Here is a 23,767-nt window from a genome sequence, read left to right on the forward strand (position 1 = left end):
GGTTTAGAACCCGTTTCCTTCTGATTCCCAGGCCTGTGCTTTAACCACTAGGCCGTGCAGCTTCACATCCTCCAGATGAGGTAATTTAGGCAGAGAGAAGTTAGGGGACTTGCCCAAAGTCACAAGACAAGGTTTGGAGTCCTAGGTCAGATTAGGAGGAAAGAATCCTTCACTGCGAAAACCTTTCAGGGCTCAAAGTCTTTTCCAAAGATGGCTCAGAGGTATGTTCCATGAGGAGGTGAAATAAGAGTTACCTTTCCCAGAAACAAAGTCACTGGCACAGCCCTATTTTATATCTTGTTTTTTTAATCTGCTCACTGCTCTCATAAACCCTAGAGCCAGGGCAGTTGTCGAAAGACACACCCAACTCAGTAAGACCAAAAGTGTGATTTCCCCACCCTCATTTTCATTTGCTATTAAAGTCTCCTGGACCCCAAGAGAACACTTGAATTTTTCTTCCCTTGTCTTTTATCGCCGCCTGTTCAAAATTCCAATGATTTACTAGAATCTCAAAAGAATAACGGAGGAAAACCCTCACTATTCCGAAATGCGCCAATCTCAGAAACACATCGCCTAGTAAGAAAATGACCTTCGTTTCCTTCCTGTAACCATTTCACAAATAACCCTGATGGGAGACTGGCTTTATATTTCAATGCTGAAAAATCTGTAAGGGGAAGAGATGACAATTTGCCTTCAGCCTTCTTAAACGGAATTGGCGAGGGCTATTATGAAATGGAGAACACGGGAAACTCAATTTCACAGATTTCAATTTAAAATACATTCTTTGCTAGATGGTTAGCCCCGGGAAGGCAGCTGTCGTGTCTACCAACTCTAGCGTATTGTCTTCTCCCCAGAGCTTAGTACAGCGTTCTGCACACAGAGGTGCTCGATAGATACCTTAAATTAACAGACCGAAGCCATACTTTCCACTTCGGATGCTAACCAACACCGTTTCTAAAGCCCCTTAAAAGCAATAAACATTTGAATTGCGTCTTTCTTACCCTCTATTCTCTCCTGGAGGTGTCAGAAGGTAATGAAGTGAGAGAAGCAGAATAGTCTAGTGGAAAGAGCATGGGTTTTAATCCCGATGCTGCCTTTTCTGTACCTTTGGGTGAGTCGCCGAATGTCTCTGTGATTCTGTTTTCTCATCTCAATCATATTTATTGAGCGCTTACTACATTTAGAGCACTGTACTAAGCCCTTGGGAAGAGTACATTATCACACACTTGACATTATTTGCCCACAACGAGCTTACAGTCTAGAAAGGGTGGGGAAATCACGCTTCCGGTCTTACTGAGTTGAGTGTGTCTTTCTACTTCTGCTCTGGTTCTAGGATTTATGAAAGCAGTGAGCAGATTAAAAAAAAACAAGACAATAATGTATATAAATTACAGATAGGCACATAAATGTTGTGGGGCTGAGTCGGGGGAGAATATAGGATGCAAATCCAAGTTCAAGGGTGTTAAATGGAGATTAAATACACGTTCTCCCTCCTACTTGGACTGTGAGCCCCATGTGGGACAGGGATTTTGTCCGACGTGATTATCTTACAGTGCTTGGCAAGTTTATTATTATTATTATAGAATGGCCAAAATGTCAGCTGGGAAAGAAAAAGGAACAGAAGTAAAGGAAGAGCAGGGAGAATCCCCTAACTGGATAATCATCTGTTACCTAATTGTGTTATCCTTGAATCTCCCAACAGTGGCTCACTAAAACGGGCTCACCTGGGAGATGTGAGTTTAGAGCTGTGATCTGAACTGGGAGTGGAAAGAAAATACTGCACCTTCAATACTTCTTCTTGTCCCCTCTGTATTTCTCCAGGCCTCTTCTTGACAAGTGGAGACCTCAAGGTGCAGTGAATTGTCAAATGACTTGTTACCCACTGTTTACACTTAGAGAATATTGTCATCGACCAGTTCTTAGAAGTACAAGTCTGGTAAGCAAGATCTCTGGCCCTATGTGTGGTTTGACCTCTGGGGGCCTGTCAATCATGAAGCCCAAAGGTTGCTATGAAATACAATTTTGGCCAAAGATTGAAAAGGAATTATCATCAGCCCGGCTCAGGATGTGCCTGGAACTGAATTTCTGTTTATTCCACCTGTGGTAAAGCCATGAGCAGTAATTCAAAACCTAGCCCTGAAAAACTAGTCTATACCAACACAAACACATACTTATCATATAGAGGAATTAAAAATAAGTGCATGAAATTCAGCGACACAATTTTAAAACAAAGAATGATAAATATGATGCTTTTATCTTTTTTTGTACTGCACCGACTCGTTTTCTTCATGAAACAAAGACCAACCAACCATGAGGGAAACGTATGCGTCTTTTAATATTGCTTCGTAACAGCTGAATCACAAACAGTTTAGATAAGAATTTGCATGATGTCTAAATACTGCTTTTGGAGATGTGAATAATCCATTCACCAAAAAAAAAAGTACAGGGCAGGCAAATAGTACGGAACAGAAAATAACATTCACATTACCTGTCGATCTCATCACAACCTCTGACCTACTGTTCCTACAAGAGAAGGTTGAAAGATGATGGAAATTCTACCTTCCAGTCCAAAATTACACATTTCTAGGGGGAAAAGAAAAGGAGTCACCAAATCTGAAATAAGTCAATCTGGGCCTGCCCTGTGCGCGTGATCCAAATTCATCTTCAGGGTGCTCTGATTGGCAGTTGCAAAATTTGAAAGTTGGGATAAAAGAAAGACATTGCCACACACGCACACTCACACACCCTCCAAACACAAAAAACCCAACAAACTTTCTCCCCTGAGAAACAAACTGCCTTACAAAAGAGGACATGCAGTTTCAATGAAAAGCACTGAATTTTATTTGTCTGAAAGATCTGGGCAGAAAAATGGAAAATTGGGTAGGCTGTGTATTAAGGAGCAAAGTTTCATAAATTCTGTAAAACTGGGTTAAAATATATACAGATTTTCCATTCTCAAATAGATAAAAACTCAAAACGTTACCGATTCTCACCCCCTCCCCCCGCCCCCAGAATGGAAATTTGGGAAAAGCTTCCAAGGTTGATTTTAAGATAAGTTGCAAACAGGTCAACTGACGCAATATTAAAGAAAAATAAGATTCAAGTGATCCCTGTAAAAACAATCAACACTGTTTAAAAGCTGAAGTACCAGCAAACACTTAGAATTACTTAAGTAGATAGTTATATCAACACAGACCTATTTTCTAGTCTTATGCACAGAATATTATCTGCTGTCATACAGTTTACAATGCCCCGCAAATGAGCATGTTTTGTCCTATGTGTGCTTTTAATGCCCTCAAAATTACTGACTGCATTAGTGCACGATTCACTGAGGACAGTCCCCAAAAGACTAAATGAAATCTATACTAAAAGCCTAGACAGAGAAAGTCTAGATATGTGGCTTCTGTGGTCTAGAAAACACACACACACAAACGTACACACAAACATATACACACACTTAGCACGCTACACTTCAGTTCTATCTTCCTACAATTAGACTAGTCACATACAATTTCTGACTCAACAGTCATTGTCCCATCTATCCTAGAGAATAAACCTACAGTATATGGATGGATTGTTTTGCCCTTAAGACAGATGGGGTTTTCAAGACAAAATCTCTAAACAGTAGAAAACAACAGGAGTTGGACCGAGGAGATTCAACGGAGCCCTTTGAAAATATTCAGGACAGTCTAATTTATTGAAAACCAACTTTTTTTTTGGTACACACGTCCATTAAAGCTGAGGGGAGAAGAGCAGCTTAGCTGCTCCGTCACTCTAATGACCGTAATGGTATTTATTCAGTGCCACTGTGTGCAGATCACTGTACTAAGCGCTGGGAAAGAACACAGAGGTGGAAATTAGACCTGGTCCCTGTCCCTCCGGGGTTTCACATTCACATTCTAACGCCATCAGTGCATTCGTACGATGCTCCAGACCCGTCAAGATAAACACGAGTGCATCTGTGGAATACCCCTTGACATATCTGAACAAGTAACGTCCAACTGTTTGGTGTGCTTTTTTTTTTTTTGGTGGCATTCCAAATTCAGTCACTTCTCTTTCTCAACTCTCCTAAAGATCCACAGATCTTCCCTCGTGAGAAAGACAGTCTAATCTAAAATTCACCTGCACCTTCCTTCTTAAGACCTATTCTTTTCCTTCAACGCTACTTCATATTTAGTCTTTAGCTTTGATTTCTTCATTTCAGTTACCAACAGGTATTAACGGCCAAGATTTTCCCTTCCATCTCGCTTACGTATTTCCTCTATATTTGTTCTGTTCCAGATGGCTCATTAGATGAACTCCCATTAGAACAGTCTGAAAAATACTTATCTGTCTGAATCTATTGCAGTTTTGTTGGGCACTCCAGGTGAATCCAAAAGACCAATATAGTGACGGAATAAAAAACGCAATACATGCTAGGGCAGACTCTGACCAAAACACTCAAGTCGACACAACTGGAATGTGCAAATCCCCAAACTGCAGGAGAGTTGAAGTGCATTGCTACACTTTTGAACGCGCGTTAGTCTTTCAGTACGTACCCACCAACGGTGACGATGCTTAAGCACAGTTCAATAGATTTAAATTGTTTTTGTTGTTTTCAATCTACTAAAATGAGCAGCATAATAATCTCAAAATACTGAGACAGGTGGCGGTCCTTTCACGGATAACCCTGCCTCTCTTGGCAGTATCGGTCAGCTACTTCGCAGGCCAAAATAGCCCCCACCACAGGGCACCCGATAATCATCCTCTTAAAAAAGCAAAAAGGCAGAGCAAAACCCTGACTCTTTTTTAGAGTTGAATTATTTGCATTGATGCATTTCATTAAAAAGGATGAAAAGTTCTGCGGATAGGCATGTTTGTGGTTATCTCCTCTGAATGTTAAATAGAATGAATTCTGGCAGGACTTACGTATATATAGAAATATTAAGGCCAGCCAGGCCCTTTCTTGTACTCCAAGATAGAAAATCTGGAAGTACAATATCAATTCACAAAACAACCAGGCCTTGATGACTCAAAAACGGATTTTCCAATTAATGGTTCCATCTGTGCTTCTTCCTCCCCTCATCAATCCTCTTCTTCTACTCTTGCTTGGTCATCTTTCTTCTATTTGCTGACAACTCAAATGAAAGATCCGATGGGAAAGTAGGCCGAAACATTGGCCAAAGTGAAGGTTTTGGATTCTCCGTGGATTTCATTTGTCCACAATACCTCCGCCCCTATTTGCACGGCTAATCCAGATCGAGCTGTACTGCAAGTATGCCCCACAGCTTGGACGCTTGAAATCGAAATGAACTGTCCATTTGACCTGAGGCGGTGGCGAGCTAGAAACCTGCCTTTCATCACTTAAAGTTGAAGAATTCAATGTGGGCAACTCATCTCTATTCACCTCAGCTGTAGATTTTACTACTCTTCTCATGGTTCGCACGATTCGGTCAGGACCCAAGTAAGCGTTTTGTCAACCTGCTAGAAACAACAGGGTGTCAAATAGAAAATGTGACGTGCGTTTACTCCTACAACCCACTCAGAGAAGTCCTTAAAGCTTAGCCGAAATCTTCCTACGATTTATAATCGAAGACGAAAACTGCAAACAAAAAGTCCGGATCAAATCACCGTACCTCCAGTAAGGACAGTGGCCCCCCACGCTATGACGTAGCAGAGTCCGCTTCCATCAAATTAAAAAAATAAACGGTATCTTCGCGATCAAACTGAGACCGGGACCGTCTACAGGCGAAACTCCGTTAATGGCACTGAATCAGCCTCTACCGTGAAACGCGTTCGACGAAGCGACCGATCAAATCGACGCGAAAGATTTCTACGGGTGAGTGATGCCCCCCTCCCCGGCACCGCTCGAGATGGCCCGTTTGCATCGTCCGCCGCGTCGTCACAGGAGACGGGTGAATGTCGACCCTGCCTCGAGGACAACGGCCAAAGCTGCAGAGAGGAACACTTTCTGAAGTAAGTTTGCTGAACACGGTTCAGATTATTGGCTATGTCAATAAGCACAATGCTTTTTAGAAGCATTTACTGTATACCCGACTCCTACTCGGTGTAACACACAGTGTCACATAAAGTAGGGAAAATGTTATCCTAGTTAAAAGGTGCTTGGACATTATTTTTAGGCAGCATTTCACCTTTATTTTTAGTCAAGTTCACACTCGCTAGGTCTTAGGAGGAAGAAATTTGCCAATAAAGTCATTTTAATATATATTATATGAAATCGAGACGGACGCTTTACTCAGCTAAATAAATTACTGAACTTTTTTGGCTACCCTACTCTAGACCTCAAATCTACTTACATTTTTTTTAAAAATTTAAATAAGGGATAAAATGTTGCCCAAATGTCTAATCAAATGTAGTTACACGTTTGTGTTTTAACTAGACCTACAAATGAAAATAGTTAAAAAGATACAATTTGTATCAACGGTAAAAGGTACATTCTGGTTCTTCAGGGTCTCGCTTGGCACTGCGGCTAGTCGGCTAATCGGCAACAACACTGTGAGTTAGGAGATCTTCCAGGTAATCTCGGGAGATTGACTCTTTGATCGGACGCTCATAGGGAATTCGGAAAAAAAGGCAGGCAACTGTCCAGATTCTGTCGGGCGAACGGCTGCCCGTGGCTGACTGCCTAGCCGACTTTCCAACCTCTAAAAATATTCACAAGCAGCTAGGAGAACCCAAAACTTTGAAACCAAAAGTGTCCCTTACTAATATACTAGAACAGGCTTCTGCCTGTTTCTAAAACTACGCTATCGGTGGCAAGGACCAGGCCGTGATAATACAACAGGCCAGAAAACGCTACCTTCCAGAAAATATACAGTATCTTACAAAAAAACCCCCCTCTTAGTTTAGAATTTTACAGCTTTACCACCGACCCGGTATAGTGCAGTATCAGTAAAATGTTGCATATCCTCAACACTCAGAACTGTCTCGGGCCGGCCTCGATAAATAGCAAGAAAACCGAACAGTACCTTAAATACAAAACTTGTATTGAGAATAATTAGATTAAAAAAGTAAATATTGGGGAATGGGTACTTTATCCATTTATCGACTGTGCACCAATAAAGAGCCAGTTGGAACTGCAACATTAAAGGCTTTTGCCTTGACCTAAAAAAAAAAATGGAAACAGATTCCTTTTCCATTGATTGCATCTGCTCTCCCCCAAACACATTAAAAGAACTATTTCAAAATTAAAAAATGACCCAAAATGAAACCATGAAAAGTGCCATGTTGTAAACCATTCTGATATATTGTTACCTATCTCAACATAAACCGGTAACGTACGTTTCATTTAAAAGATCAAGTCAGTGCCGAAGTCTCTGTTTTCTATAAATAACGGTTAAAATACAGAGAAACCCACTCCTCCCCACTCCCCTCCCCCCAAATAAAATAACTTAAAAACATTGTAAAAAGTTCAAAGGAAGCTTGGCTTGGGAAAAAAAAAAAGTCCTCTGGGTCTAACCGAAACGCTCTCAACTTTCTGCAGATATTCTTTGCAAACGATGGACGAATACTAATTGAGTTCCTCAGACTGAAACCCGATAAAAAGTGCTGCATATAAACCCCTGATGCACCAAAGATTAGTCTCAGATATCACAGATATATCTACTCAACCGGTCAACCCCCCCGGCCCCGCCACCCCGGCCCACCCAGTCACGAATATAGTTTTACAAAGGGCCACGTTCTCTTCTTAAAAAAGGGTCGGGTGTGAATGGACAGCAACCCCGTGATATTTCCAAAGCTTGAGGCTCTATAGAAACAGATCCCACGATAGAGTATTTCACATAAATGGATTACTAGTATAACCTCCTTGCCGAGAAGGAGATCGCAAATGCTATTGTAGCAAACGTCCCTCAGCCTTTGAGCTGAACCGAAAACGACCACGCACATCGCCGAGATGCGGCCTCTCTCAGAAACCCAGCTGGGACTTCTCCACCAAAATGGCCGCCGCCAGCCGCTGAGCGTCCGTCACGTGGGGATTCCTCTTCATGACGACTCTCACCAGATCGGGCGGGAAGATGTTGCACAGGTTGATGTACACCTTCTCTCGGTTATCCTGGTAGCGGGGCGGGTCCGGCGGCGGGCCGCAGTAGGGTATCCTCCACGTCGGGTCCTGCTGCTCGGGCAAGCTCTGGAAGGCGAACTGCTCGTAACACGGCTGGCTGGGGTTATCCGGCAGGGAGTAGGTCTGACGGTAGCCATAGGGGTCCAGCCCGAAACCGGGCCGCTCCCAGCCCCCGAGCCCGTCGGGCCGGGCGCGGGGCTTGCTCTGCCTCGACGGGGAGCCGTCGTACAGGCGGGAATCCGACCCGCTGTCCATCCGGGTGGACGCCAGGGACCTCCCGGGATGCGGCGCCTTCGGCTGCGCCGAGCTCTGCGGCGGGGGGTAGTCGCCGGGGCAGCCGGACCGGGCGCTCGCGGCCGGGTGCTGGAGGGGCACGGCCATGTAGGGGAGAGGAGGGCCGCTGGGGTGATGCTTGGGGTCCTCGTGCCCGTAACTCTGCGCTCGGATCGAGGGGTCGTGGAAAGTCTGGAGGAAGGCTTGGGAGGTCAGGCGGCCGTGGCCGTGGGGGTGCAGGTGTGGACATTTCAGGTTCTCGTCCAGCTGGGGGTCGGGGGAGCTGACGTAAGACCGGTCGCTGTAGCCCACGTACGAGTCGCTGCTCCCGCAGCTCACGCTCCCTTCGCTGCTGCAGTCGGACGCCACCGAGCTGATTCGGTAATCCGTGTCTAAGGAGAAGCGCCTCTCGGGGCTCCGCGGCCCCGAGAGGCTGAGGTTCGAGTACGCGTTCAGCATGGAGTAATACCCCACGTCGACGGGCGAATCGCATCTGGGGTACTGTTCGTAAGGCAGCGGCGTCCCGTGACTTTTGGACGCCAACATCAGCGGCGGATACTGTCCCTGCGATCTTTGATCCTGAGGCGGGAAGTGAACCCCGGACGGAAGGCCGTTGCTCGGAGGCGCGGCGCTCGGGGATTTGGTAGCCGGGGCGGCGGGAATGCTGACTAGAGAAGGGACCGACCTGCTCTCCAGTTTGTTTTTGGTGGGAAGCTTTTCCTCTAAATCTTGGTAGACGTGTGTTCTTATGCTGGGATCCGACTGCCTCTTGGGCGCCGCGCGCTTGACGTCGGAGGCGCTATCGTTTCTCGTGCTGCAAGGGACGCTGTTGCTTTTCACCAACCCTCCTTCGCTCGCCGTTTTGGCTGCAGTGGTTCTCGACATGGCCCGGAGTTCGTCAGCGACGGAACGCTGAGGCTGATTTCCCCTTTCGGGGTGGTAATATTTACACTTATGTCCGTAGGTACACTTCTTCCCTGTGGAGAACGAAACGTGTTAGGCGAAGCAGCTCAGGCCGGCCCTCGTTCTCTGAAACCCGAGCTCGAAATACGAGGAGGGACCTGCCGGGGCAGTCGAGGAGATATCTCTCGGCTTCTGTAGAGGGAAGAAGGCGACTGGGTCCTCTCTCGGTCAAGTGTATGGATAGAATCGGGAACTCGTGTGAGCCAGGTGCTTGGGACTTTACCCCCTGACACCGCCCCCGAGGAACTCTCTTCCTGCCCCCGACAGGCTCTGCGTGCCCCGAGTGAAACAGTGTGGCTCAGTGGAAAGAGCCTGGGCTTCGGAGTCAGAGGTCGCGGGTTCGACTCCCGGCTCTGCCACTCGTCAGCCGTGTGACCGGGGGCGAGTCACTTCACTTCTCTGGGCCTCAGTTACCTCATCTGGAAAATGGGGATTAACTGTGAGCCTCACGTGGGACGACCTGATCACCCTGTATCTACCCCAGCGCTTAGAACAGTGCTCTGCACAAAATAAGCGCTTAACAAATACCACCATTATTATTATTATTATTATAAAAGCCGCCGTGTGACTTCCCTGCCCCCAACCCAAGGCCGGCACCGTCTCCCCTCAGCACTGTCGAGGAGACCTCGTTCCGTCCTGCTTCCCACCACTCGGGGGGAATGAGAATAACACATATTCTGAATGATCTCTCTTTGGTACAAGCAACTGCTTGAGTTCTATCACCGGGGATCTCATTCAGGCAAGTCTTACCTATTTTAACCTAGCTCGGCTTCCAAAGCGAATTTGCGTATTCTTTTTGGCGAAGGTTTCCAGCTGAAGTTACTAAGTAACATAGCAAGGCAGTAAATGGAAACTTTTGCACGATGAAGCTACCTGCGTTAGCACACTCGGAGGGTGAACACCTATCCCCTGGGCCATTACTGTTCTCGCTTAATTACGAAGCAAGATAAACAAGATCTGAAGAGACTTTCACATTCTGTATTTACTCCCTTTGTTTGGAGAACTGAGTTACATTGCAACACAGTTTATAGGGTACAATATGGCGGGATTTCTTGTATGACCATGGTAAGGAGGGTCACGAAAGGCTTTTAAAAACCTAAAAATCAATCCAATCAACTAAAGAATAGCACTCAACCTACTGCTGCTAACACAGTGACAAACGGGTCCCCGGGAGTAATCGATTAATCAACTGTATTGACTGAGTGCTTACTGTGTGCAGAGCACTGGGGAGAGTGCAATACAGCAGAGTTGACTGACAAGTTCCCTGCTCACAACAAGCTAAGGATCCTAAAATACTTTCTGCAATTTCATCACCATATTGTTTTGTAAAGGGAAAGAACTAAATTCATAGAGCACCCCAAACCGCATGCTGAATACAGTTAAAATTGGTTACCGTATGGACACGGCTGCTTCTTATGTTCAGGGACGACAGGCTTCTTCCTCAGAAAGTTATCCAGGCTCGGACCGTGGCGGCCGAGAGGATCATCGGGCGGCATGAATCTACGGGGAGTACGATAGAGAATTCTAATCCAGGAGGAGGCTCGTGTGCAAGGATTGGAATTGGTACAGAAATGAGATTTTAATGCAAATGAATCCTAATAATACTAATGATAATGGTATTTAAGTGCTTACTGTGTGCCAGGCACTTTACCAAGCACCGGGATTGATACAAACAAATCAGGTTGGACCCAGACCCTGTCCTATATGGGGCTCACAGTCTCAATCCCCATTTTCCAGATGAGGTAACTGAGGCTCAGAGCAGGTAAGTGACTTGCCCAAGGTCACACAGCAGACAGGTGGCGGAGCCGGGACTAGAACCCATGACCTCCTGTCTCCCAGACCCGTGCTCTACCCACTACGCCATGCTTCACTGTAGTGAATTAGAAGCAGTGTGGCCTTCTGGCACGGGATTAGGAATCGGGAGGCCTGGGTCCTAATCCCACTTTGCCACTTGCCAGCTGTGTGACCATGGGCAAGTCACTTCACTCTGTGCCTCAGTTTCCTCACCTGGAAAATGAGGATTAAATACCTGTTCCCCCTCCCCGTTAGACTGCGATCCCCACGCGGGATGGGGATCGTGCCCAATCTCATATCTACCCTGGTCTTTAGCACAATGCCTGACACATAATCGGTGCTTTACCAATATCACGATCGTTATTACCATTAACGATGCCTTTCAACCAAATAAACGAGCTTTCAAATTGCACCTTTCCTCCCCAGAAACACAGTACTTAAATATCGCCCCCATAACTGCGGGAATTAGAATTATAGTCCCGCTGTTAGTCCAGCAGGCAGAGCATTGCTCTGGGAATCGGGAGACTTAGGTGCTTTTGCCGTCTGCTTGATTTTCTGGCCAAGGCCAAGACCGCAGTGGCCCCCTGAGGGAGGACTTTTTCCCAACTGCCTATTCTTTTCCAGTGCTTAGTACAGCACCTTGCACACCGTGCCTAATAAATCCTATGACTGCCAGCTTTACGCCGGGGTCACTTCAGTCGTAAGCGGATCCTAAATGTGAAATACATTCTCATGCAATCAATCGTCGGTCTTTAGTGGGGATTGATTCTCTGTAGAGTCCTTTACTAAGCACTTGAGAGAGCATAGTAGAGTCGCACTGCGTAGCAGTGGGCCGAGGAAGAACACGGCTGCCAGGGAAGTGGGAAAACCCAAATGACACTGCGCAAGCCCCCCCGCCCCCACCAGAACCGATTCTTCCAGGGTGAGTTCTTTCCTCCCGAAGTCTCGGAAATGAGACGGTTAGAGGTAATATCCCCTCCGGCTCTTTCGCCACTAGACTGTAAAGTCTTTGAGGTTAGGGATCCTGTGTACGGATCGCACTGTATTCTCCGAAGCCCTTAATATAGTGCTCTGCACACAGTGAGTACTCGATAAATACCGCCGATCGATGGATCATTCTTCCCCCACCCCCATTTCTTTCCCTTCTTTCTGGGTTCCAGCAAGCCACTCTGGTAGACTCTCCTTGCCACCTCCTTGGAAGGGCAGGTCAAATAATGTACTCCATGTTAAGCGCTTGCTGTGTGCCAAACACTGAACTAAGCACTGGAAGAGATCCAAGACGATCGGGTCGGACACTATCCCTATCCCACGCGGGGGTCAGCATCTAATCGGGGGGGAGGACAGGCATTGGCCCCCCCATTTTAGAGGTGAGGCAACCGACAGCTCTTCAGCTAGGTTTCTTTTTTTGCTTATGGTATTTGTTAAGCACTCACTACGTGCCAGGCCCTGTTCTAAACGCTGGGGTAGATACAAGGTAATCAGCTTGGACACGATCCATGTCCCACATGGGACTCAAGGTCGTAATTCCCATTTTACAGACGAGGTAACTGAGGCCCAGAGAATTGAAGCGACTTGTCCAAGGTCACACAGCAGATAAGTGGCGGAGCCGGAACTAGAACCCAGGTCCTTCTGACTCCCAGGTCCATGCCGTATAGGGTCAGACAGCAGTTCCTCCTTGCCTTTTGTACTTCTTACTCATTCACTCAGAGCACTGCTTATAGAAATTTTAGGTTCCAAGAAGGGAGTGGAAATGGGAGACAAATACTCTTTTACACAGGAGTATTTCTGTGGGAAATTGGCACATCTAGGAAATTTAACCTGGTCTATAGAAATGCAAAAGTGTAGAAAATCAAACATGGATAGTGTGCGCTGGAGTTTAATTCCTTTTATTTCAGTTATCAATATATCAGTACGATTCATTGTGTGCCTACTGTGTGCAGAGCACAAACCTAAGTGCTTGGGAGAGTCCAATATAAACAGAGTTGGTAGGTATGTTGTCTGCCCGCAATGAGGGAACGTGGTCTAGCGGATAGAGCACGGGCCTGGGAGTCAAAAGGTCCTGGGTCCCTATCCCGGCTTTGCTACTCGTCTGCTGGGTGACCTTGGGCAAGTCACTTAACTGTTCTGGGCCTCAGTTACCGCATCTGTAAAATGGGGATTAAGACTGTGAGCCCACTGTGAGACAGGGCCCGTGTTCAACCTGATCAGCTTGTACCTACCCCAGCACTACACATAATAAGCGCTTAACAAATGCCATAAAAAAAGCAAAGACAAAAAGAAAAAAAACCAGTGTTACAGTCCAGATGGGGAGCTTATCGAAATGAAATCCATTTCGTTAAGGGCTGACACGGATTCTCACCCTGGCGGTTTCTGCTAAGGAGTCCAAAGACTGAGTCACTTACTTGTCATTGACAAATGAATACATCAGCAATCGTTCATCTATGAACTTCTTCCATTCTGGCTTTTCATTAGCGAGATCTCTATAGTTGTCGTTGGATACGATGATCCCATCCGATTCAAAAGCCAACTTCACAATAAATCTGTCATCATAGCACACTACTCTTCTTCCCTGTACTCTGCGGGATGGAGTGAACACCAGAATTTTCTCCTTCTCCAGTTTTCGCAAAATCTCTTGATCTAGAAGAACGGGGAGGGAAACAATTCCATTTACCAGCAAAAAAAAACCCACCAAGCCAATCAAAGGATCTAGTCAAGCCCGTTTTATCTAAAGACAGGTTTGCAAATATGTATAGAAATTTTATTAGGCCACGGTGATTTTTTTTTTACTGAGATGACCTCTCTCCAAACTACAAAGGTTAAGATGGAATAATTTAAATATTGTTTATGGATATAATAATTTGTTAAGTGCTTACTTCGGGCCATGCACTGTATTAAGCGCTGGGGCGTAAACAAGCAAATCGGGTAGGACCCAGTCCCTGTCCCATGTGGGGTTCACAGTCTCAATCCCCATTTTACAGATGAGGGAACTGAGGCCCTGAGAAGTGAAGTGACTTGCCCAAGGTCACACTGCAGACAAGTGGAGGAGCCGGGATTAGAACCCGTGACCTCTGACTTCCAGGCCCGTGCTCTAGCCACTCCGCCATGTTGTTTCTCCCCTTCCCCCCACAGAGCTGGGACTCCGCAGGGTTTTACGGTAGGTTGGATTGTCAAAAAAAAATAAACGAATAATAGTTTGGACTGGGACATGGACTGTACTTTAAAAAACCCACTCTAGAAGCAGCGTGGCCTAATGGAAAGAATGCAGGCCTGGGAGTCAGAAGACCTGGGTTCCAATCCCACCTCTGCCACTTGACTGCTGTGTGACGTTGCGGCAAGTCACTTCACTGCTCTGGGCCTCGGTTACTTCGTCTGTAAAACGGGGATTAAGACTATGTTCCCCACGTGGGACAGAGACTATAATTAACCGGACAATCTTGTATCTATCCTAGCGCTTAGTACAGTGTCTGGCGCATAGTAAGCACTTAACAAATACTATAAAACAAACAAAACGTCTGTAAATTAGCAGCAGTAAAGTGTGGAAGGATAGACGATCACCCTATCGATCACACCATTCCTCCCCCCACAGCACTTCTCCCTTACGTTTGGTTGCTTCCCCTACCCGCCTCTCTCCCTAGACTAGATTATACTCTCCCAAACACTCGGCACAGGGCTCTGCACAAAGTGTTCAACCGATCCCAATGACCGATCGATAGATCTGTTCTCAAAATGGCAGTGCACCTCACAGTGCATGCCGGGTAGTTTACGTAGTAGCATCAGCCCATCTCTCCAGGAGAGTAGAAATCAAAAGGGGAGGTTGCAAAACCTCTAATCCCACTTGGGGCTAATCTTTGACAGTGCGGAGGTTCAAGTCTTCAATTCTCCAGTGGGCGAATTTGGGAGAATAATTATTATGATGATTATTATTATTATAAAATTCTCCTCTTTGGGAGAATAATTATTATGTTAATGATGGTATTTGATAAGTACATCCCCTTCATCCCCCCTCCCAGCTCCCCTTATATACAGATCTGTAATCTGCTTATTTATAGCAATGTCTATCTTCCCCCTCTAGACCGTAAACCCGTGGAAACGTGTCCGTTTATTGTTATGTTGAACTTTCCCAAGCGCTTAGTACTGCGCTCGGCACACAGGAAGCACTAGGTGCCAGGCCCTACGATAAGCAGCGTGGCTCACTGGAAAGAGCACGGGCTTTGGAATCAGAGGTCATGAGTTCGAATCCCAGCTCTGCCACTTGTCAGCCGTGTGACTGTGGGCGAGTCACTTAACTGCTCTGTGCCTCAGTTCCCTCATCTGTAAAATGGGGATGAAGACCGTGAGCCCCACGTGGGACGACCTGATTCCCCTGTGTCTACCCCAGCGCTTAGAACGGTGCTCTGCACATAGGAAGCGCTTAACAAATACCAACATTATTATTATCATTATTATAAGCACTGGGGTAGACAAACGATAATCAGATCAGACCTTGTCACTGTTCCCAACTCTCACTCGGTAGGAGCCGGAGGGGGAACAGGTATTTCATTCCAATTTTACAGATGAGGAAGCCGCGGCACAGAGGGATCAAGACACTTGCCCCGGGTCACACAGCAGGTACGCGGCAAGGCTAGAATCCGGGTCACCTGACGCCCCAGTCGCACATGCTTTGGCCAAGTCGGGAAAGCACGTGGTTTTTACGTGGCCCATTTTGGGACGCTTAGCTTAAGGGAAGGTGTGGAGGGCGGCTAAGATCATTTCCATAATAATCGCACAAATATTGTCATCTCTAGCAGAATGATTAGTTCCGAACACTCCCGAAAGTCACCCAGTGTTTTCTACTAATTAGACTTGGATGCCGCGGGTGCCTTTTTTCTAGCTACGGCTGTTACCGAAAGTAGAAGTAGGGAGGCGAACGTGAGTTCTGCGGAAGCCTATCGGTACCACATTCCTGGAGGGAAATGGTTTCCAGTTGGCTTTTCTCTCTGTCCTCACTCTGGGAAAGCTCAGGTTTGGCCTGTGGTTTCGTTCGTGAGGAGTTGCCAAAATTCTTCCTAGCTGGGGCCGGCCAACAAAGAAAGGGAGTCCCAAATGTCTCCTTTGCCCATCTCTGTGCAGGTGGAATAGAGGGAAATGACCGACACACCGAGGAGGAACTTTCAAGGTGGGAGAGCAGTCAGAGGTTTGGCCATACCTAGTGGAAAGAGGATGGGCCCAGAAGCCAGAGGACCTGGGTTCTAATCCCCGCTCCATCACTTACTTGTCTGCTGTGTGACCTCGGGCAAATCGGGTACTTCTCTGGGCCTCAGCTCCCTCATCTGCAAAATGGGGATTCGATCCCCAATCTGCCTCCTAGTTAGACTTTGAGTCCCTTTTAGGACCTGATGATCACGTATCTACCCCAGTGCTTAGCGCATTGAAGCGCTTAACAAATACCACAATTATTATTATAATTATTGCTATAATATAACACAAGAATAATAAAAAACTGCCACTGCTGGGATGCCGGCAGAGTTTTCCTTTCCCGTGTTCCTACGTCACTTCTCTGCCCTTCATCATACGGAACTACCCCTCCGGGATATCCTTATTGCTTCCTCCCACAATCCCCATGTCTGAACATGTGGAGATTTGTGGCAAGAGAAAATAGGAGCGACAAAGGGAGAGGAGAGAAGCAGCGTAGCCTAACGGATAGAAGACGGACCTGGGAATCAGAAGGACCTGAGTTCTAATCCCAGCTCCGCCACTTCTCTGCTGTGTGACCTTGGGCAAGTTGCTTAACTTCTCTGTGCCTCAGTTACCCCATCTGTAAAATGGGGATTTAGTCTGTGAGCCCCCTTTGGGACAGGGACTGTGTGCAACCCAACTGCCTTGTACCTGCCCCAACGCTACGTTTGGTGAATGGCACATAATAAGCACTTAAATACCTCAAGTATTATTATTATTATTATTAGGAGGAGGGTGAGAACTTTTTACTTCTCACTTTCTGATCTTTGCCAACTACCCGGCCTCATTCCCAGCTCCCCAACCAGCCTTCTCTTTCAGTTACGGGCACACCATGCCATCTTGGCACCAGTCCTAGGCCCTTATGCATAAAGTTTACATACCACCTTGTAGCGTTTTCAAAATCACGATACTAATACAATGCTGCTTTAAAATTGTTAATAATAATAATAATTGTATTTGTTAAGCACTTTCTAGGGGCCAGGCACTGTATTAACTGGGGTAGGTATAAGGCATTTGGTTTGGACACAGTCCCTGTCCCACATGGGACTCACGGTCTTAATCCCCATTTTACAGATGAGGGAACCGAGGCACAGAGAAGTGAAGTGACTGGCCCAAAGTCACACTGCAAACAAGCGGCGGAGCCGGATTTAGAATCCAGGTCCTTCTGACTCTCAGGCCCGTGCTCTATCCACTAGGCCGTGCTGCTTCTCCAGATAGCTTTTATAGAACTGTTCACGATCATTTTCCTCTATCTACAAATTTCTTCCATCTTTTCCATAGTTTCCCAGAGCAATTTAATTCCAAAAGGACCTTTGGCTATTAATCTGCATTTTTAGAAATCCCCAGAATGCCAAATTCGGATGTACTTTGCTGGGACTGAGTCAGTTTTTTTTCCTTCCTAGACTATTTTGTCTTCTACATGAAGACTTGCCTGAATAAACCTCCTACTCCTGGGTAATGTCATCCCATTATAACCGTCTCCGCCTTTATATGAATATCCTTGAATGGAGTTACATGTTTTCTTTCTCCCTTCATTTCCCAATCAGTCATCTCAGCTCCTTTTGGAGGCTCAGTTTCTCAAAGGCAAGAGACTTGTTTTATACCTCTCGTGCCATATTTCCACTTCTTAGCTCCTTTTGGAGGCTCAGTTTCTCAAAGGCAAGAGACTCGTTTTATACCTCTCGTGCCGTATTTGCCAAAATAGGGGCTATAAGTTTACATGCAGTACAGCTAATAGGAGTGTTTCTGCTCTTGCTGGGCATCAAAGGAGTCAAATTTCCCTTTCCAATTTTTGATCTTGGAAAGACTGTAGCAGTTTGTAAGCAAGCATTGTCGACTGCAGTGCTGAAGCGCTCTGAAAGCATGGATTTTTCTTTCCCCCGTTGATATAATTTTTGTTCATTTTAACTTGTTTTTCTTATGTTTACACTCAAATTTCCTATGTGTTCTCCTCTTCACCTTAGATAGTGAATTCCTTGTGGGCCTTAGAGCTTGTCTTTATTGGATTTTCTTCTACTACCCTAGTGCTTAGTACAACATCTTGCTGTACTAGGAAGTATCAGTACAATGACTAATAAAAGAAATAAGAGCGACGGAAAACTTCACCATTATAACTGTGGTATTCATTAAGGGCTTACTATGGGTCAAGCACTGTACTAAGCTCTGGGACAGATAGAAGATAATCAGATCCCACTTGGGGCTCACAGTCTAAGTAGGAGGGAGATGAGGCCCAGAGAAGTGACTTACCCAAGGTCAAGCAACTAAGTAGCAGAGCTGGGATTAGAACCCAGATCCTCTGACCCCCAGGCCTGGACTCTTTCCATAGGCCATGCTGCTTCTCAGTAGTGCTTTTCAGTAGCAGTCCGTAATGGAAATGCGAAGCAGGTTTCCACCAGCAGAGAATGGAAGTCAAAAATCAGAAGTGAAAAGAGAGCTAACCTGTGATGAGAGCATCAGGTCTCGACTGCTCCTTCCTCCAGGCTGGAACAAACACTGTAATGTCTTTGTGGCTTCTTTCCAAGAACCAGTCTACAGCCAATTTTATTCCTCGACAGGAAAATACTTCTTTATTCCCATGGCTGAAAGATAGCATTTTGGAAATAGTTTGTTTTTTTTTAAAAAAAATCATCCATTTATCATAGAATACTTTCCACCAAAGAATAATCAACACATGGTCACGCCTAGTGTTATCCAAAGCACTGATCAGATTCTTCCCAGAGTTCTGGGAACTGGGAGGCTCTGAAAACAGCAGATGATTCAAGAGCTGGAAAATCAGATCTATAAAAGAAAGATTAAAGGAACTAAGGTAATCTATTCCGGAAAAATGAGGTCACCTGGTTTACCTTCAGACAGTCTTTAAGGGCTATTATAAAGTCAGCTTGTCTCCATTTACACCGAATACGGAAAAGAGAAAATAGCTTAAGTTGAAGCACGGATCGATAAATCGAAGAGAATTGAGAGCAGCATACAGAACACTGTATTAAGCGTTTGGGCGAGTATTCTAGAAGCCAGAGAGGATTAAGATCCAAAACGGAGCTTAGATATACAGAAGAAGTTTCAGATAGCCCGGTATTTGGAATGGGTTACCCCAGAGGGGTGTGAGGAGAGGGCAGGTCTTTAAAAATTGGGCATTCTCATTCGGCTGGCCACCGACACACTAGAAAATACGGTACACTGAGAAGCATGTGACATCACAGGCATGATCCTGTACATGATGATGCCATATGTGTCACTTTTCAGAAGCACGCAGTTTGCCAAACCTAGAGCATTTCCCCGGGGGTCCCATTCACCGCCGCTTGTTCCAGAGCTGTCGCTTGTCCCTCAGAGTTAGACTGAGAAATGAAAACAACAGACAGAAAGGTGTCCACTGCTCTATCAGTGCCAGGGGTCACACCAGCTGAAAAACAGACTGACTGCTACGAATCTGCATAAATGGCCACACTATTTCCCATCTGACGGGGGTGGGTTAGAGGTGGTTCCGCCTGCAGAGGAGTGGGATACATTGCTTTGACTCAAATAATCACTCCACTTTGCATAATTGTCGTAAAACTGAAACAGAGGTGGGGCTACTGCACAGGCCATATGAGAATTAAGTCTTGCAATAGAGGGAGGAGGAGGAAAAAAAGGAGAAGGAAAAAAAGAAGGAATAAGAGAAGAGGACACTTGAGACTTTCCCGAACACTGCATACCACAGGCACCCAATCGTTTCCTTCCCATCCACGGATCTATTGTCCATTATCTCACCCAGAGGAATGTCTCGCCCAGGCATGGAATGTGTCTTCCAACTCTGCTATACTGTACTCTCCCAGGCGCTTAGTACAGTGCTCTGCACATAGAGCTCGATCGATACGATCGATTGATTTTGCTCTTCCCCCCTTGGTCGGCAACCATCTTAAGGAATTGACACTAGGCCTCCACTGCTTTGTTCTTGCAAGCTCACCCTTCTTCCCCACCCCAAACCCTTTGCGGATGCCTACCGCTGCTTCCGATTAAGCACTCCAAAACCATCTTTAATTTCCTCCTCCAAAATGGGAGCGAGGTCATTACGCAGTGGACACAAAAATGTGAGTACGTACTGTACACTTCATAGATGACAACTGGTGATAAAATGTGTTGGTGTGGGCGGGTGTGGCAGAAAAGATAGACGACGGGGACCGACAACACATTCCACCTTGTGTTCGTGGTTCACGTAAAGGTAGTTAGTTGTTTGCTATGCTGTGATCTTAGCCCCTTACAGAGTTCATCTGTGGGTAACTGGATCTCTGTGGAAGCCTCCAGTCCCTTGGAGAACTCATTCGATCCCCTGGCTTCACCTACTATCAATATGTGGATGATTCCCAAATCTACATTTCCAGCCCCACCTCCTCTGTAAGCGAATGTCAGTTTTTAACCTTTCATCATAGCTTGTATTTTCCAATTAACGGATTCCCTTCATAGCTTTCCTCTGACTTCTTGGCAATTAAGTCGTAAAGCTTAGGACGCGACTTGTTTTTTACCCCACCCCTCACCGATGCTGAATCCAATGAGATGAATAAACTTCTAGTTTTAATCAGTGGCAATTATTGAATGCTTACTGTGTGCAGAACACTATACTAAGCACCGGGGAGATTACGATACAATAGATTTAGTAGACATGGTCCCCGTCCACAAGGAATTTCTAAATGGCACTTATATATATGAGCCCCGAGATGATGCTGCTTTTTACTTTAGTGCTAAATGATTGATTCACGGTCATCTTGTTGTAATGATGGTAACAATAATAATAACGGTATTTGTTAAGTGCTTACTATGTGCCGAGCACTGTTTTAAGCGCTGGGATTGATACGAGGGGATCAGGTTGTCCCACGTGAGGCTCACAGTCTTAGTCCCCATTTTACAGATGAGGTATCTGAGGCCCAGAGAAGCGAAGTGACTTGCCCGAAGTCACACCGTGCGGAGCCAGAATTAGAACGCATGACCTCTGACTCCCAAGCCCGCTGCTCTTTCCTCCAAGCCGCACTGCTCTGAGGCCTTTGTTTCAGTGTTTTAGCACTGTTCTAAGCCTGGGATAGATAGAAAATAATCAGGGTAGACACAGTGCCTGTCCCACATGGGGTTCACCGTCTAAGTAGGAGGAGAACAGGGTTTTAATCGCATTTTGCCGACGAAGAAGCTGAGGTTTAGAGAAGTTAAATGAGTAGCTAAGGGTCACTCAGCAGACAAGCGGTGGAGCAGAGATCAGAACCCAGAACCTCCGATTTCCAGGTCTGTACTCCTTCCATCAGGCAACACTGCCATACTGACTTCTGCAAGTTCCCTGGAATTCTTCCAAGAAGTCATTCCTTCCCTCTGTTGTGGTTAGTATTTTTCTCCGCAGGTTTACATTCCTGCATTTACCCTGTGGAACGTCATTGACTTGTTTGCGACCACAGCCCCTCTTGCATTTTTATCTGTGTGACCTTGGGCAAGTCACTTAACTTCTCTGTGCCTCAGTTACCTCATCTGTAAAATGGGGATTAACTGTGAGTCTCGCGTGGGACAACCTGATTACCCTGTATCTATCCCAGCGCTTAGAACAGTGCTCTGCACATAGTAAGCGCTTAACAAATACCAAGATTATTATTATTCATTCAATAGTATTTATTGAGCGCTATGTGCAGAGCACTGTACTAAGCGCTTGGAATGAACAAGTCGGCAACAGATAGAGACAGTCCCTGCCGTTTGATGGGCTTACAGTCTAATCATTATATTATTATTATTATTACTATTATTATTATCTTACAGTCCAGAGAAGCAACCTGGCCTAGTGGATAGAGCACGGGCCCGGGAATTTGAATCCTGGCTCCGCCGCTTGTCGGCTGTGGGACCTTGGGTAAGTCACTTCACTTCTCTGTGCCTCATTTCCCTCATCTGTAAAATGGGGGGTTAAGACTGTGAGCCCCATGTGGGACAGGGGGACAGGGACTGTATCTAGCCCAATTTGCTAGTATCTAGAACGGTGCCTGGCACATGGGAAATGCTCAATAAATACCACACGTTATTATTATTAGCCGCTTAACCACATCCACAAGTAGGCAACAAAAGTAAACTTATTAAGCACGCTCAGATTTCATCAGGGAAGCCACTGATGAAAATGTTCAACTCTTTCCAACAATAACAAGCGATGATGAGTCCAGTTCTTGGCACCGAGTTAATTCCAGGATTTCAGTGACAGCCAATCAAGATAATACTGTTTAGCTTCTCAATGCATTTAAGTTGTCTTTCTTTTTCTTGGTAAGGGATGGTTGTTTTGGGGATTACAAACTGGCATTTGTTTCTCACACGTTGTGAACACAGGAGATCACTGCTGTTGAGTTTCCAAATCCCATATGGTCTAATTATTTTCAGCCAGACTTTGCTGCCTATACAGAGCTGACATTTCCCATGACAGTTTGTCAGATATGAGTTCAACTATCATTATCCTGTCCAGTTTCCGTAGACCGTACGCATCTTGAGGGTGGGGGGGGGTCACATCTACCAATGCCTATGTATTGCACCCTCCCAAATACTTAGTACTGCGCTCTGCCCAGAGTAAGTGATCAGTAACTACCCTTGATTAATTGATCCCTATGGAATCGTTCTTCCTTCTCATTAACGTTCAATACGGCTCCGGCGCTGCTGACGGTAGCACAGTGTTTAGGGTTTAGAGACAGGCACGATATCATGAGAAACTCTCTAATCCCTCTTGGGGGAAGTTTGAGAGACTCGAAACAAGCCACTGCCTGACCGCAAAACCTATACTCAAGAATCTATGCTCAGAGGAAGGACTCGGAGCTAAAGGTGTTTCTGGCATATCTCAGTTGGCCAAGTTTAGCGGGAAATCTTCTTTGACTCCTAGATAAAATAGCGACTTCAGGAATGGCTACAGACGAGCTGACTTAATATGGTCTCCTTTTTAGGTGTTTGCGGTTTGTTTTGTTTTTAACGTCCTGATGGTGCATGATACAGTGGCTAATTGCAGGTTTTCTGTTTGAGTGGGACCACAAGGTTATATCTTAGCATTGGTAATTCATCAATGAGCGTAGTTTGGCTGTTCAAGTGTTTTATTTTATTGGCAAATTGCTCTTTTCGGGGGTGCGGTGTTCAGATAGATGGCCAAAGAGCCTCATCGGCGATCAAGGCCCCGGGCCATCTTCTTGCAGAAGACTTATGGCTGTAGGCTAGAGTTTTCCTGGGCAGGTGCTGGGTTTTACTGCCTGGCACATACTAAGTGCATAACAAATCCCATTTTAAAAAAATATAACCCTTTCTCCCTGACTTTCCCTAAGCCACAGCACTCGTAGCAAGGTTATGTGTCGATGAAGAACCAATTGGCCACTGCACAACTAAAGATTTTCACTGGCAACACCGAACTTAATACTGCCCACAAATTCGGCTGCAGTCGATCACTGAAATGGGTTGGGCGCTTGCTACATGTTGAGAACTGTACTAGGCACTTGGGAG

The 23,767-nt window shown here is 45.8% G+C and overlaps 1 protein-coding gene across 1 annotated transcript in view; it reads right to left on the reverse strand.

The window, feature by feature from the left end:
* Nucleotides 1-2,311: 2,311 nt before the first annotated feature.
* The window catches only part of ZC3H12C (zinc finger CCCH-type containing 12C), a 76,385-nt gene continuing 54,929 nt past the window's right edge, over nucleotides 2,312-23,767 (reverse strand). The window contains exons 4-7 of the mRNA XM_039915016.1: nucleotides 18,746-18,885; nucleotides 13,495-13,729; nucleotides 10,692-10,798; nucleotides 2,312-9,312 (exon numbers count right to left, since the gene is read on the reverse strand). Of these exons, the coding sequence (XP_039770950.1) occupies nucleotides 7,907-9,312; nucleotides 10,692-10,798; nucleotides 13,495-13,729; nucleotides 18,746-18,885 (1,888 nt within the window). The 3' untranslated portion in view covers nucleotides 2,312-7,906. The remainder of the gene's footprint in view (nucleotides 9,313-10,691; nucleotides 10,799-13,494; nucleotides 13,730-18,745; nucleotides 18,886-23,767) is intronic.

The sequence above is a fragment of the Ornithorhynchus anatinus genome, chromosome 20, assembly GCF_004115215.2.
Source record: "Ornithorhynchus anatinus isolate Pmale09 chromosome 20, mOrnAna1.pri.v4, whole genome shotgun sequence".
In the NCBI taxonomy this organism is placed as follows: Eukaryota; Metazoa; Chordata; class Mammalia; order Monotremata; family Ornithorhynchidae; genus Ornithorhynchus; species Ornithorhynchus anatinus.